Below are 13,329 nucleotides of genomic sequence, written 5' to 3'. Positions count from 1 at the left end.
CATTACCTCCCGACTCCTAAACTCAGTCCCTCAATTAATGAAGGCCAGTACACCATACGCCTTCTTGATCACATCCTCCACCTGCGAGGCCGATTTAAGAGTCCTATAGACCTGGACCCCAAGATCCTTCTGCTCCTCAACACTGCTAAGACTCCTACCCTTGATATTGTACTCCTTCATCCCATTTGTCCTGCCAAAATGGACCACTACACATTTATCCGCTTTGAAGTCCATCTGCCCAGTCTTGCATCCTATCTATGTCCCGCTGAAACTTCTGACATCCCTCCAGACTCTCCACAACACCACCAACCTTCGTATCGTCGGCAAACTTACTAACCCATCCCTCCACTTCCTCATCCAGGTCATTTATGAAAATGACAAACAGCGAGGGTCCTAGAACAGATTCCTGGGGCACTCCACTGGTGACCTACCTCCATGCAGAAAAAGACCCATCCGCAACCACTCTCTGCCTTCTGCAGGCAAGCCAGTTCTGGATCCACAAGGCCAAAGCCCCTCGGATCCCATGCCCTCTCACCTTCTCAAAAAGTCTTACATGGGGGACCTTATCAAATGCCTTGCTGAAGTCCATGTAAACCACATCCACCGCTCTTCCTTTGTCAACGTGTTATGTCACATTTTCAAAGAACTCAACTAGGCTCGTAAGGCACGACCTGCCCTTGACAAAGCCATGCTGACTATTTCTGATCATACTAAAACATGTCTTGTTACAGTCTTCGCGAGGGTGCAGAGAAAGATCAACTTAATACGTGGTAGGGCCATTCAAAAGTCTGATGGCAGCAGGGAAGAAGCTGATTTTGAGTCAGTTGGTACGCGATCTCAGACTTTTGTACTTTTTTCCCAACAGAAGAAAGGAAATGAGTATGTCTGATGTGCGTGATGTCCTGAATTATATTGGCTGCTTTTCCAAGGCAGTGGGAAGTGTAGGTGAAGCCAATGAATGGGAGGCTGGTTTGCGTGATTGGCTGGGCTCCATTCACGACCCACTGTTACCTGTCATAACTCTGTGCCTTCGGGAGCAAGCATCAGAACTTGCAGTAACCTGATGTAAAAACATACACAGGAATAAGTATGGCTATAATTAGTTTGTCGCTGCTTTTCATTTCTTGACAGTAAATCTCACCCCCAGCATCTCTTCTGTGCAATTCTGAGACGACTTGTTTGAAAACTATTCTGGAAGAGAATCATTACATTGGCATTTTTTTTCCTCTCATACAAGGTCGGTTTACGGCATCACCACGGTCCAAGGGTTATGCAGCAGAGGATCATCACTATATTCAACTCCGAGCTGACCACCCAGCCTTGAGGTACTGCCAATTCATTATTCAGTGGATAGATAATAGATGACACAGTGGTTCGCACTGCTGCTTAACAGCACCAGTTGTTCAATTCCCAGCTTGGGTCACTGTGCAGAGTCTGCATGTTCTTGCACCGGTTTTCTCCATGTGCCTCCCACAGTCCGAAAGACATGCTGGTTAGGTGCACTGGCCATGCTAAGTTCCCCCTCAGTGTACCCAGACAGGTGCCGAAGTGTGGTGACTAGCGGATTTTCATGGTAACTTCATTGCAGTGTTAATGTAAGCCTACTTGTGACACTGATAATTAAATTTTAAACTAAGGGCAGAATCTTCAGGATGGTGGCAGGAGAGTTAGTGTCTAACCCGTTCACGCCAACTCTGACAAGCCTACTATCATTTCCACGCTCTGATTGGCAAAGGGTGGAACTTATATCTACCTTTGGAAAGAAGTTCCATTTTGGAGAACTGTCAAATTGGCTCAAAAACAGAAAAATGCTGGAAAGTTTCAGCAGGTCTCACAACATCTATGGAGAGAGAATAGAGCCAAGTTTCAGGTCCAGATGACCCTTCATCAGAGCTGTCAAATTAACTGGCAGCTCTTCACATCCAGGCACAGCGTTGCAGTGGCCAGTAGAAATACTGCAGTGCTCTGGCTGGAACCAAGTCCTGGGATCGTTTTTGAGGTAAGCCCCGGGAATCTGGGAGGGGGGTGGGTGGGTGGGGGAAAGCTCTGTGAAGTCGCGAAGTGGGTACTCGTGACTTTGGGGTTCTGCCAGTGAGGGAAAGAGAACCAGAGCTCCCAGGTCCCAGGGAGGAGGAGTGGGGGGATGCCCCAAATCAGAAAGTTTCTTCACATTGAGGCGCCAATCTCCTTCCCGCCCAAGATGGAAATTCATCCATTTCTTGGTTCCCTACCCTACTCTGACCCACATCCTCCAGCCTTAGAAATTGAGGCTGGGTGGGAAAAGCCATTTAAGTGGCCATAAATTGGGGAAAGGGCAGGTTTCTATCCCAAAGCCCTGCCCATCCACCAAAAAATTATGCTCCCCCCTACCTCAGAACCCTTGTGAAGCGAGTGAAAAATTCTGCTCCAAGTTCAATAGACCAATAAATGCAGATGAGAACAGAAAGCTGCAAAGTGACTTTGGTCGATTAAGTGATTGGGCAAAACTGTGAGAAATGATGTGCGAACAAGTGTGAGGTCATCAATTTTTCAATCTAAGAGCATATTCTAAGTAGTGAGAAGTTTGGAGCAATGGGTGAGCTCAAGACTAATGAAATGTTAATCTTTACCTCGAGAGAGTTGGAACAGGCTGGAGCTGGAGGAGAATGAAATGAAGTTCAGGAGTGCATTCTGTGTTCTGTGGGTAAGCCAACCCACAGAATCCTGCAGTAGAGCAGGATGATGGTGAGGGGCCACTACCATGTGTGGATAAGGCAGCAGGTTTCCTCATTGTGCCTGTTGCTTGTGGAGGTTGCTGGCCTGGAACGAGGAGAGAATTAAACGTAACTGCAGGATAATCATCAGTTCGAAGACTTCAGCAAGAAAGGGAAAGCCAGCGATGAGGCAATAATTGGAAATGGTGACAACTCGATCTCTTCACCATGGGTGGCATGGTGACACAGAGGTTAGTACTGCTGCCTCACAGTGCTAGGGACCTGGGTTTAATTCCCAGCTTTGGTCATCATCTGAATGGAGTCCACACACTCCTGCCGTGTCTGCATGGGTTTCCTCCAGGTGCTCTGGTTTCCTCCCACAGTCCGAAGACGCGCTGGTTAAGCGTGTTGGCTAAATTCTCCCTTAATGTACCTGGACAGAAACCAGAGTGTGGGGATGCTTACATTGCAGTGTTAATGTAAGCCGACTTGTGACTAGTAAATACATGTTAACTTTATTTTGCATCCGCCAACTCCCCCCGCCAATGCATACCGTAAGTGCAAGAAACTTCTTAACCACCCTGCCACCACCCCTCCAAGTTGGAAACCCACACAGACACGGGGAGAATGTGCAGACTCTGCACCGACAGTAACCCAATCTGGAAATTGAACCTGGGTCCCCGGCGTTGGGGGCAGCAGTGTGCCACCCTGGAGAGTGGTGATTAGTCGGGTGTTGGCGTTGTAGGGGGAATACTATGGGGGAAGTCTGGGGAATACTGTGGAGGGAGATGTAGCAGGTGGTTAGTTGACAGGTGGGGTTAAGGGGTGGAGGGGGAGGGGTTGGTGTTGTGGGGGGGAGTGGGCAAGGGTAGTCCCATGAGGTGGCCAGTCTGGGTCTTTACGACACTGACTAAGAAGTTAGAGGAGGATTAAATTCTTCTAACTTTTCCTGAGTATATTAGGGTAACCCTGTCAGAATTACCTGAAGTTTGAGATTTAATTCATATTTTTGGATGGTTCACAGTGCAGGGCAATTGCCCTGGGGAAGTTTGCGTCTCAGAGAAATTACCATACAAATACTTACTGTGAGGTTCCGAGATGGATTCCCCAGTGCATCTTTGGGTTACCCCCCAAATCCAGTGCTAGGGAGCTCAGAAGTTACAACCGAACTCTGTTTCTCTGTTTACTAATGCTGTCAGAGCTTGCTCTATGTTTATCCCTTTTGGCCCGCCGTCGAACTCTGCTCTGGTAATGTATGCAAGGTGACATAGAGCAGGAAACAGAGAAGCAGCACTAACAACAGAAGCAACAGAGAACGCACCACTAACAATAAAGTTACTTGCAGTTGTCGAGTATCCCGGAGCGTCATTCTTCAAATACACAACAGATCTACTGTGTATTTCCAGCACTTTTTGTTTGATTTCATGTTGAACAATATTTTTCCGCGCCATCAATTGCTCCCTTGATGCCCATTCTTCAACATTGCTATAGAGTCCTTTTAAATTCCTCCTCCTCTCTTCCCCACTGTCCAGCTGTTGGACCGTTAGTCATTTTGGATCCGTATTGCTGAAAGCCACCACTTCTTTTCAACGCCTCTCACCTCTTTCAACGATTGTTCCAACTGACTGTTTCGCCTGTGGCATCTTCCCCTGGTTTATCTTTAATCTTTCAAAGTCCATTTTCGCCTCTTTAAAATGAGTTGAGGCGTGTGTTTGATTTGATTTGATTGTTGTCACATGTATTGGGATTCAGTGAAAAGTATTGTTTCTTGTGTGCTGCACAGACAAATCATACTGTTCATAGAGTACATAGGGGAGAAGGAAAGGATAGGATGTAGAATATAGTGTTGCAGACAGGGTGTAGAGGAACATCAGCTTAATAGGACTATTCAAAAATCTGATGACATTTCGTTAGAAGTGCACGTCAATGAGGTAGTTTTTATTCCTGACACTGTTTGGCCGTGTGCGTTGCCTGTGGGCAGCCTGATGGGTGTGTATTTCCTGGCTGCATGTTATCTGACTGTGCATGTGCAAGGAATGGGTTGGGCAGTTTGGTTGTGTTTCTGGTGATTGAATCCACCAGCACAGCCTTGCATGGCCATGTTCTGCCCACAAGATATTATCATTAATTTGTCTGCTAACACATAATCAAAAGTTCCGCATGCAGTGTAACTTTTTGAAAAAGAAGGCCAAGTTGAAACTTCATTTTCTCTTGCGCAAGAAGCAATTTTCGTTAATTAACCATGGATGCCAAGAAAATAACCTGATTCCAAGCTATGAGCAGGCTGCTGCACAATGAAATGTTGCCTATTTCCCATCAGTTTTTTGGCTGTATGATTTCTGAGAAGTGTAACCTTCACCCCCAGCCTCTCCTTTTTAGACAATTGAGCTATTAATAGATAAAGCATGTCTAGATGTTAATGATTCAAGCAGAGGCAGGCAAAACCTTTGTGACTTGATTTGATTTATTATTGTCACATGTATTAACGTACAGTGACAAGTATTGTTTCTTGCATGCTCTACAGACAAAACATATTTTTATTATATGTTTATAAATTATATGTTTATTGTAATACCTTTTTAAATCCTACTCCTATCCTTCTCATGCTGCCCCCTCAAAACTATTCTATTCCTCTCATCTCTGTTTTTCATCCCTCTGTGTGTGTGTGTGTGTGTGTGTGTGTGTGTATGCGCGCACACGTGTGTGTGCGTACAGTTAAGACCCACCTCTCAATTACACAAAAGGAAACATAATATAGAACCATTGTGATGGTACTGCGCCTTTAAGGAAAGTATGTTTTAAAAATCATGTTTTCTGCAGTTTGTAAGTAAGCCTTTTGATTTTGCTATTGGTCCTGAGCTATCTGATTAGATTTCCTTTTATTGCTGCTTAAATGCTTTAAATGGGTTTGGTTTATTTTTAATCTTGGCCTAATGCGGCCTCCTGGAATTTTAGGATTAGGAAGACGAATGATTGACAGGTCAGGTGACAAGAATTATTTTACTCTCAGTTTGACTGCTGGCTGCTGTTTTAGTTCGAAGCTGTGTGGAATCCAGACTGAAAGGCAGTATTTCTGTGACCCTCTCCCTGTTATTAGAAATTCTGCTCTGTTGAAAACAGTTTTTTCTTGCCTTTCTGGAGTGAAATCTTTGCTGTAAGCAGTTTACTGGCTAAAAGCTAGAGACCAGTAGTGACTTTATCCCTACCTCGATCGAGGTCTGCTGGAAGTTACCAGGCTGGCAAGTCAGAGTTTCATTTCTATCCAAAGGACTAATTCATAGCAAATATTGCTGAGCTGCAAAACTACATGAGCATTCTTATTTTCTGTGCTGAATCTGTGGCAGGTGTATGTTTATAAAGAGGTTTGTTGTGTTGGCACAGTGCATTTACTTGTTAAGATTTATACCATATCATGGTTGCTTTTCTTCTTGTTTGTAATTAGTAAAAGCTATTGCTAATTTTCTTTCTTTGTGATGACTTGATTAAACTTTGTTTGATAAAAGCTCCCTAGTGGATCATTTGAATCATACCTGAAGTGAAACGTCTCATGCCCATTGTAGCAAAATTCAAAGTGCAAAACTTATGGTCCAGGCTGACTTCGTAACATAGCTTGGAGGTTCTGACCTGGATTATAACACCATCTACCAGAACTATTTTCTCTATTTCCTTTGTCCTTAGCTTGGCCATCTTGCTAAGAATAAGGTTTTGATGGCGTGAATGAGAGAAACTGCCTCCAATAGCAGTGGGCTCAGTAACCAGAGGTTATAGAATTCAGTTAATTGACAAAGAAACCAGAGGGTCGATAAGCAAATAAATAGATTCCCTTTGGTGATCGTGCCACTCAAAAATTGGTCAAAGGATAGGGATCTGTTGACTGAATATTCCATTTAATTTTCTATACCAGTTCTTGGTGCAGAAAGAATAACATTTTTGGATGTTGTCCTTATTTCCAGTCCAACAAAAGCACCACTTGGATGTGCGCAGAAAAGCCAACTGAGCCCAGAGGTACGGATCTTGATGGAGGAGAAGGAACAAGCACTGTTGGCCTTTCAGGAAACCATCCAGGTAGGACTATAGGAACAGGGGTTGGCCACTCAGCCCCTTGACCTGGTTCTGCGATTTAATAAGATTGTGGTTGTAGCATGATAGAGTCATTGTTACGACACAGAAGGAGACCATTTGGCACATTGAGAACATGTCAAATCTCTGTACAGCAATCCAGTCAGTCCCACCACCCCTCTCTATTTTGATAGTCCTGCAATTTTATTTCCCTTAAATAACCATTTTTAAAGATTCAATCATGAGATATGGGTGTGGCTGGCTCGACTAGCATTTAGTGCCTGCTCCTAGTTGCCCCTGAGAAGATGGTGGTGAGCTGTCTTCTTGAAAGGGCAGGTGATGGCCTAGTGGTATGTTTGCTAGACTATTAATCCAGAAACTCAGCTAATGTTCTGCGAACCCAGGTTCGACTCCCACCACACAGATTGTAGAATTTAAATTCTGTTAAAAATCTCCTGATAACCATGAAACCATTGTTGATTTTGTAAAAACCCATCTGGTTCACGAATGTCTTTTAGGGAAGGAAATTTGCCGTCCTTACCTGGGCTGGTCTTAATGTGAAGCAGAGCCACAGGAATACAGTTGACTCTCAACTGCCCTCGGGCAACCATGGATGGGCAATGAATGCTGGCCAGCCAGTGATACCAGCTGACTGGCAAGCCAGGAATGAAGAACACTGCAGTCCACATTGCTGTGGGTTGACCTCAATGCTATTAGGGAGGGAATTCCAGGATTTTGACTCAGCAACTGCAAAGGAACGGTGATATATTTCCAAGTAAGAATGGTGACTGGCTTGGAGGGGAGATTGCCAGTGTTCCCATGTATCTTAGACCATAAGACCATGAGATATAGGAGCAGAATCTGGCCACTCAGCCCATCAAGAATGCTCCATCATTCAATCATGGCTAATATTTTCCTGTATCTTATTCAAATCGCACACATCTGAGAATGAAAGTAGGGCTAGCTTTACATCTCATCTGCAAGATCTGGCTCTTGTGAAAGTCATGATGTAGAGATGCCGGCGTTAGACTGGGGTAAGCACAGTAAGACATCTCACAATACCAGGTCTAAGTTCAACCAGTTTATTTGATAGTAATCCCACAAGCTTTCAGGAATGGTGTTCCTTCATCAGGTGTGTGGAAGGTTCTGATCAAAAAAGGGCATATAAAGACACACACAGTTTACAGTTTCTGTCCCTCATCCTCTAAACTCCAACGAGTACAGACCCAGAGTCCTCAAACGTTCCTCATACAACAAGCTCTTCATTCCAGGGATCATTCATGTGAACCTCCTCTGGATCCTTTCCAAGGCCAGCACATCCTTTCTTAGATACGGGGCTCAAAGTGCTTGCAATACTCCAGGTGGGGTCTGACCTGAACTTTATGCAGCCTCAGAAGTACATCCCTGCTCTTGTATTCTAGCCCTCTCGACATGAATGCTAACATTGCATTTGCCTTCCTAAATGCTGACTGAACCTGCACGTTGACCTTAAGAGAATTTTGAACAAGGACTCCCAAGTCCCTTTGTGTTTCTGATTTCCTAAGCATTTTCCCATTTTAAAAAAGTCTATGCTTCCATTCATCCTTCCAAAGTGCATAACCTCACACTTTTCCACACTGTATTCCATCTGCCACTTCATTGCCCACTCTGTCCAAGCCCTTCTGCAGCTCCCCCTGCCCCTGCTTGCTCAATACTACCTATCCCTTTACATACCTTTGTATCGTCTGAAGACTTAACAACAGTGCCTTCAGTTCCTTCTTCCAAATGTATATCATGAAAAGTTGTGGGACCAGCACCAACCCCTGAGACATACCACTAGAAACCGCCTGCCATCTTTAAAAAGACCTCTTTATCCCCTCTCTCTGCCTTCTGCCAGTCAGCCAATCCTCTATCCATGCCAGGATCTTACCCTTAACAACATGGGCTCTTAACTTATTTAACAGTCTCCTATGCAGCACCTTGTCAAAAGGCCTTCTGGAAATCTAAATAAACCTCATCTCCTTTATCTAACTTCCTTGTGACATTCTCAAAGAACTCTAAGAGATTTGTCAGACATGACCTCCCCTTGATGAAGCTGGGCTGACTCAGTCCTATTTTATCATGCACTTCCAAGTACTCTGCAAACTCATCTTTAATAATGAACTCTAAAATCTTACCAATGAACGCAGTCAGGCTAACTGGCCTATAATTTCCCGTCTGCTGCCTCCCTCCCTTCTTAAACAGCAATGTTACATTAGCTACTTTCCAGTCCTCTGATCCCCTCTCTACCTCCACTGATTCCTGAAAGATTACCACCAATGCCTCAACAATTTCCTCCGCTATCTCTTTTGGAACCCTGGGGTGTAGTCCCTCCGGAACAGGTGATTTATTCATCTTCAGATCTTTCAGTTTCCCCAGAACCTTTTCCTTAGTGTTGGCCACTACATTCACCTGTGCCCCCTGATTCTCCTGGAGCTCAGGCATCCCACTGGTGTCTTCCACCGTGAAGACTGATGCAAAGTAACTATTCAGTTCCTCTGCTATTTCTTTGTTTCCTATTATTACTGCTCCAGCCTCATTTTCCAGTGGTCCAATATCTATTTTTGCTAATCTCTTACCTTTCATATAATATCGCTCTTACCTTTTATATATATATATATAAAATCTTCTTTTAGATTACTAGCTAGCTTACACACATATTTCATCTTTTCTCCCTTATTGCTTTTTTTAGTTGTCCTCTGCTCATTTTTAAAGGCCTCCTAATCCTCTGGCTTCCCATTAATCCTTCCCACTTTGTATGCCTTTTCTTTTGCTTTTATGCTGTCTTTGACTTTCCTCGTCAGGCATGAATGCCTCATCCTCCCCTTAGCATGTTTCTTCCTCCTTGGAGTGACTTTCTGTTGTGCCTCCCAAATAACCCCAAAAGCTCCTGAGGTTGCTGTTCCACTGTCTTCCTTGCTAGGCTACCTTTCCAATCAACCCTGGCCAGCTCCTCCCTCATATCTTTGTAGTGACCTTTACTTAATTGTAGTATCATTACATCTGACTCCAGCTTCTCCCTCTCAAACTGCAGGGTAAATTCTATCATATTATGGTCTCTGCTCCCTAAGGGTTCCTTCGCCTTAAGTTCCTAATCAAATCTTCCTCATTACACATCACCAAATCCAGAATTGCCTGTTGTCTATTAGGCTTTGTCACAAGCTGCTCCAAAAAAAACATTTCTTAGACATTCCACAAATTCCTTTTCTTGGATCCACTACCTACCTCAGGGGTCTCCAAACTACGGCCCGCGGGCCACATCCAGCCCGCAGTGGGCTGTGTCCGGATCAGAGTTTGGAGACCGTTGACCTACCTGATTTCCCCAGTCCGCTGCATATTGAAGTCCCCCGTGACTAATACAATATTGCCTTTTTTATATGCCTTTTCTATCTCCTGATGTATTTTCTGCCCCACATCCTGACTATTGCTAGGGGACCTGTACATAACCTCCATCAGGGTCTTTTTACCTTTGCAATTCCTCAACTCTACCCACAGAGATTCTATGCCTTCTGATCTTATATCCCTTCTTGCTATCTTCTGCCCTTGTCCTTCCAGATGGAAATGTTCATGGATTTGGAAGGTGCTGTCTAAGGATCTTTGGTGAATTTCTGCATTTCCTTGTTCTGTACCTTAATTCCATTTAGCCATCTAGATTCTTGAACTCCCTAAAACTCTTGTCTGACAAAAATCTCTCGATCTTACTGTTGAAATTTTCAATACAGCCCTGACCTCAACAATTTGTTTTCGAGGGTGGGCATTCCAAATTTCCTGGCAACAGCCCTGAATGGCCTCATTCTAATTGTAATGACCTTACAATTAGAATGCTCCCTTGTTTCTCCCAGAGGAAATAGGTTCTGTCCATCCAGCCAAACAACTCCATTTTAATCATCTTATTAAGTCACTCCTTAATCTTCTAGATGCGTGGAAATACATGTGCAGTGTTCGCAAAAGCAAAATGCTGCAGATGCTGGAAATCTGAAATGACAATAGAACAAGCTGGAAATACTCAAGTGGCCTCTGTGCAGAGAGGGATAGAGTTCATATTTCAGGTTAATAGCCTCTTAAAGGAATAGTTTTCATGCTCTGATGAAGTACGGCCTGAAACATTATGCAGTTTCTCTCTCCACAGATGTTGCCTTACTTGCTGAGTATTTCCAGCAGTTTCTGGTCTTATTCCGAGTCTATTGAACTTATCCTTATCATCCATAAGCACCGCATAAGCTTAAGGAATACAACTCTTACTTTTATTATTACTGTTTCAGGGGATGTGGGTGACGTTGCTAAGGTAGACATCATTGTCCTAACCTGAAAAACAACTGGTGTGGGCAGCCTTCTGGAACTGCTTTAATCCTACATACTGGTGCTTATTTTCACAATTATTTACAAATAACCTGCTTACCTGACGATATCCTTTATTCTAATAGTAAATGCACTTTGAAACATTTATTTGCCATAAAGTATTTTGGGGGGGCCTAAACTGTGCCCAATAAATGCCAGTCTTTTTTGCTTGACTTTATTAAAATTCATCCAGTTAGCAGACTCTTTTTCATTGTTCTCTTGCACATGTTCTCTTCAGTCTTCTCCAGTGAAGGTAAGGTCTAAGGATTTCTTCATCTTCTGAAAATGTTTTACAGATAATCCTAAAATCCCTGCAGTGCAGAAGGAAGCCATTCGGCCTATCGAGTCTGCTCCAACAACAATTCCACCCAGGCCCTATCCCCATAACCCCACATATTTGCCCTACTAATCCCCCAATACTAAGGGGCAATTTAGCATGGCCAACCCACCTAACCTCCGCATCTTTGAAGTAGTTTTTTTCTTAAAAGTGAAGGACAGGATTTTCCAGCCCTTCCCGGCAGTGGGATTTTCCAGTCCTGCCAACTGCCACACACCACCAAACCCTCCCCTCCTCCCCAAACCCCTGGCGGCATGACAGGTGAGCCAGAAAAAAACACCTTTCGCATCAGCGGGACTGGAAGATCCTGCCGTTGGCCAATGTTGAGTCGGCCCCGCCACCAGCAGACACACCGCGGGAGGTGGACAGGCGGAAAAGCCCACCTGTCGTTACTATTCTGATACCAGAAGATGCTGGAAAATCTCAGCAGGTCTGGTAACATCTGTAAGGAGAGAAAAGAGCTGATGTTTCGAGTCTAGATGACCTTTTGTCAAAGCGCTGAGATGTTGCCAGATCTGCTGAGATTTTCCGGTGTTTTCTCTTTTGGTTTCAAGTTCCAGCATCTGTAATGATTTGCTTTTGCTCATTATTCTAAAGTTATAACTGAGGTCTGGGATGATGTGAATAGCACTGTTTGAAAGGCAGCCTTGGGTGTTGTGTTTCAGATACTCCAGGTAAAAGTTCGCCGACTTGAACACCTTCTGTACCTGAAAAACGTGCGGATTGATGACCTGACACGGCGCGTGCAGCAAATAGAACAAAAATAAAAGTGCCTTTCCTCTCTTACTTCAGCCATGACAACACCGCTCAAGCTTTTTACAGATCAGTGTTTAATGATAACAAAAATCTCTGATATTTACCAGCCTGACTAAAAAGGTACAGCAGATACTCAATGGGAATTGTGGACTGGCCTCAATCGCAGCAGCTAATCTGGGCAGTTGACCACAATGTGGAGATGCCGGCGTTGGACTGGGGTAAACACAGTAAGAAGTCTGACAACACCAGGTTTAAGTCCAACTGATTTATTTGATAGTAAACTCGCAAGCTTTCGAGGTTCCCCCTTTCGTCAGGTGAATGGAGAGTTCTGGCCTCAGACAGTACATATTGTCTCCAGACAGCACAGTGAGTGAGGTTTTGCAAACCCAGGCAAGTCGTGGGGGTTACAGATAGTGTGACATGAACCCAAGACCCCTGTTGAGACCGTGGAGACAATACACATCTCTTTAACCTGTACTCAGTGCTCCTGCCACTCACATTGTTGGCCACTTTAAGACTTGAATAGCAGGTTAGGTGTAAAGATCTGCATTCTAATCAGTAATCTGTAAACTGTCTGTGCTGTTATATGTACTGTCTGAGGCCAGAACTCTCCATTCACCTGACAAAGAGGGGAACCTCGAAAGCTTGTGACTTTGCTATCAAATAAACCGGTTGGGCTTAAACCTGGTGTTGTCAGATTTCTTACAGTTGATCACAAACAGGCCGGAGTCTATCCTCAGCTGAATTGACCTGAGTGCACCCTAATGGCTTAGTCTACTGAATTGTGACAAACGCTTTCCTCCGTCTAAGCCAGAGCACTGAAGCTGTCCATTGAACCCTCTTCGGCAATGGAGCTTAGATCATCAAACTCGGCACATTTAGAGTGATGAATGGCCCTTCCCCTGTACATTTTGCTGTTCCACAGTGGGCAGGATTTTCCACACGCCGCCATGGTGTGTTTCACAATGACTGAGGGTGGTCCACCACTGACCAGCTAGGGATCTTCTGAACCTGTCGCTCTCAACGGCGATTCCCGGGCTGCTGGGAAAGCCGTGGCGGGAGTTCATTGCCGCCAGGACTGGAAGACCGCGCCAGTGAGAATGGCAGGAAAATTCTGGCCCTTGTAAT

The 13,329-nt window shown here is 44.5% G+C and overlaps 1 protein-coding gene across 1 annotated transcript in view; it reads left to right on the top strand.

The window, feature by feature from the left end:
- Positions 1 to 12,392, top strand: part of LOC145348946 (sperm flagellar protein 1-like) — a 62,460-nt gene extending 50,068 nt beyond the window's left edge. Inside the window, exons 5-7 of the mRNA XM_080197079.1 lie at positions 1,238 to 1,325; positions 6,647 to 6,758; positions 12,111 to 12,392. Coding sequence (XP_080053205.1) covers positions 1,238 to 1,325; positions 6,647 to 6,758; positions 12,111 to 12,212 — 302 coding nt within the window. The 3' untranslated portion in view covers positions 12,213 to 12,392. The remainder of the gene's footprint in view (positions 1 to 1,237; positions 1,326 to 6,646; positions 6,759 to 12,110) is intronic.
- The last annotated feature ends 937 nt before the right edge of the window (positions 12,393 to 13,329 follow it).

This window comes from Carcharhinus amblyrhynchos, chromosome 1, assembly GCF_965287045.1.
Source record: "Carcharhinus amblyrhynchos chromosome 1, sCarAmb.v2.hapA, whole genome shotgun sequence".
In the NCBI taxonomy this organism is placed as follows: domain Eukaryota; kingdom Metazoa; phylum Chordata; class Chondrichthyes; order Carcharhiniformes; family Carcharhinidae; genus Carcharhinus; species Carcharhinus amblyrhynchos.
Note: the sequence above shows the minus strand (reverse complement) of the source record. Positions and strands in the feature narration are given on the sequence as shown.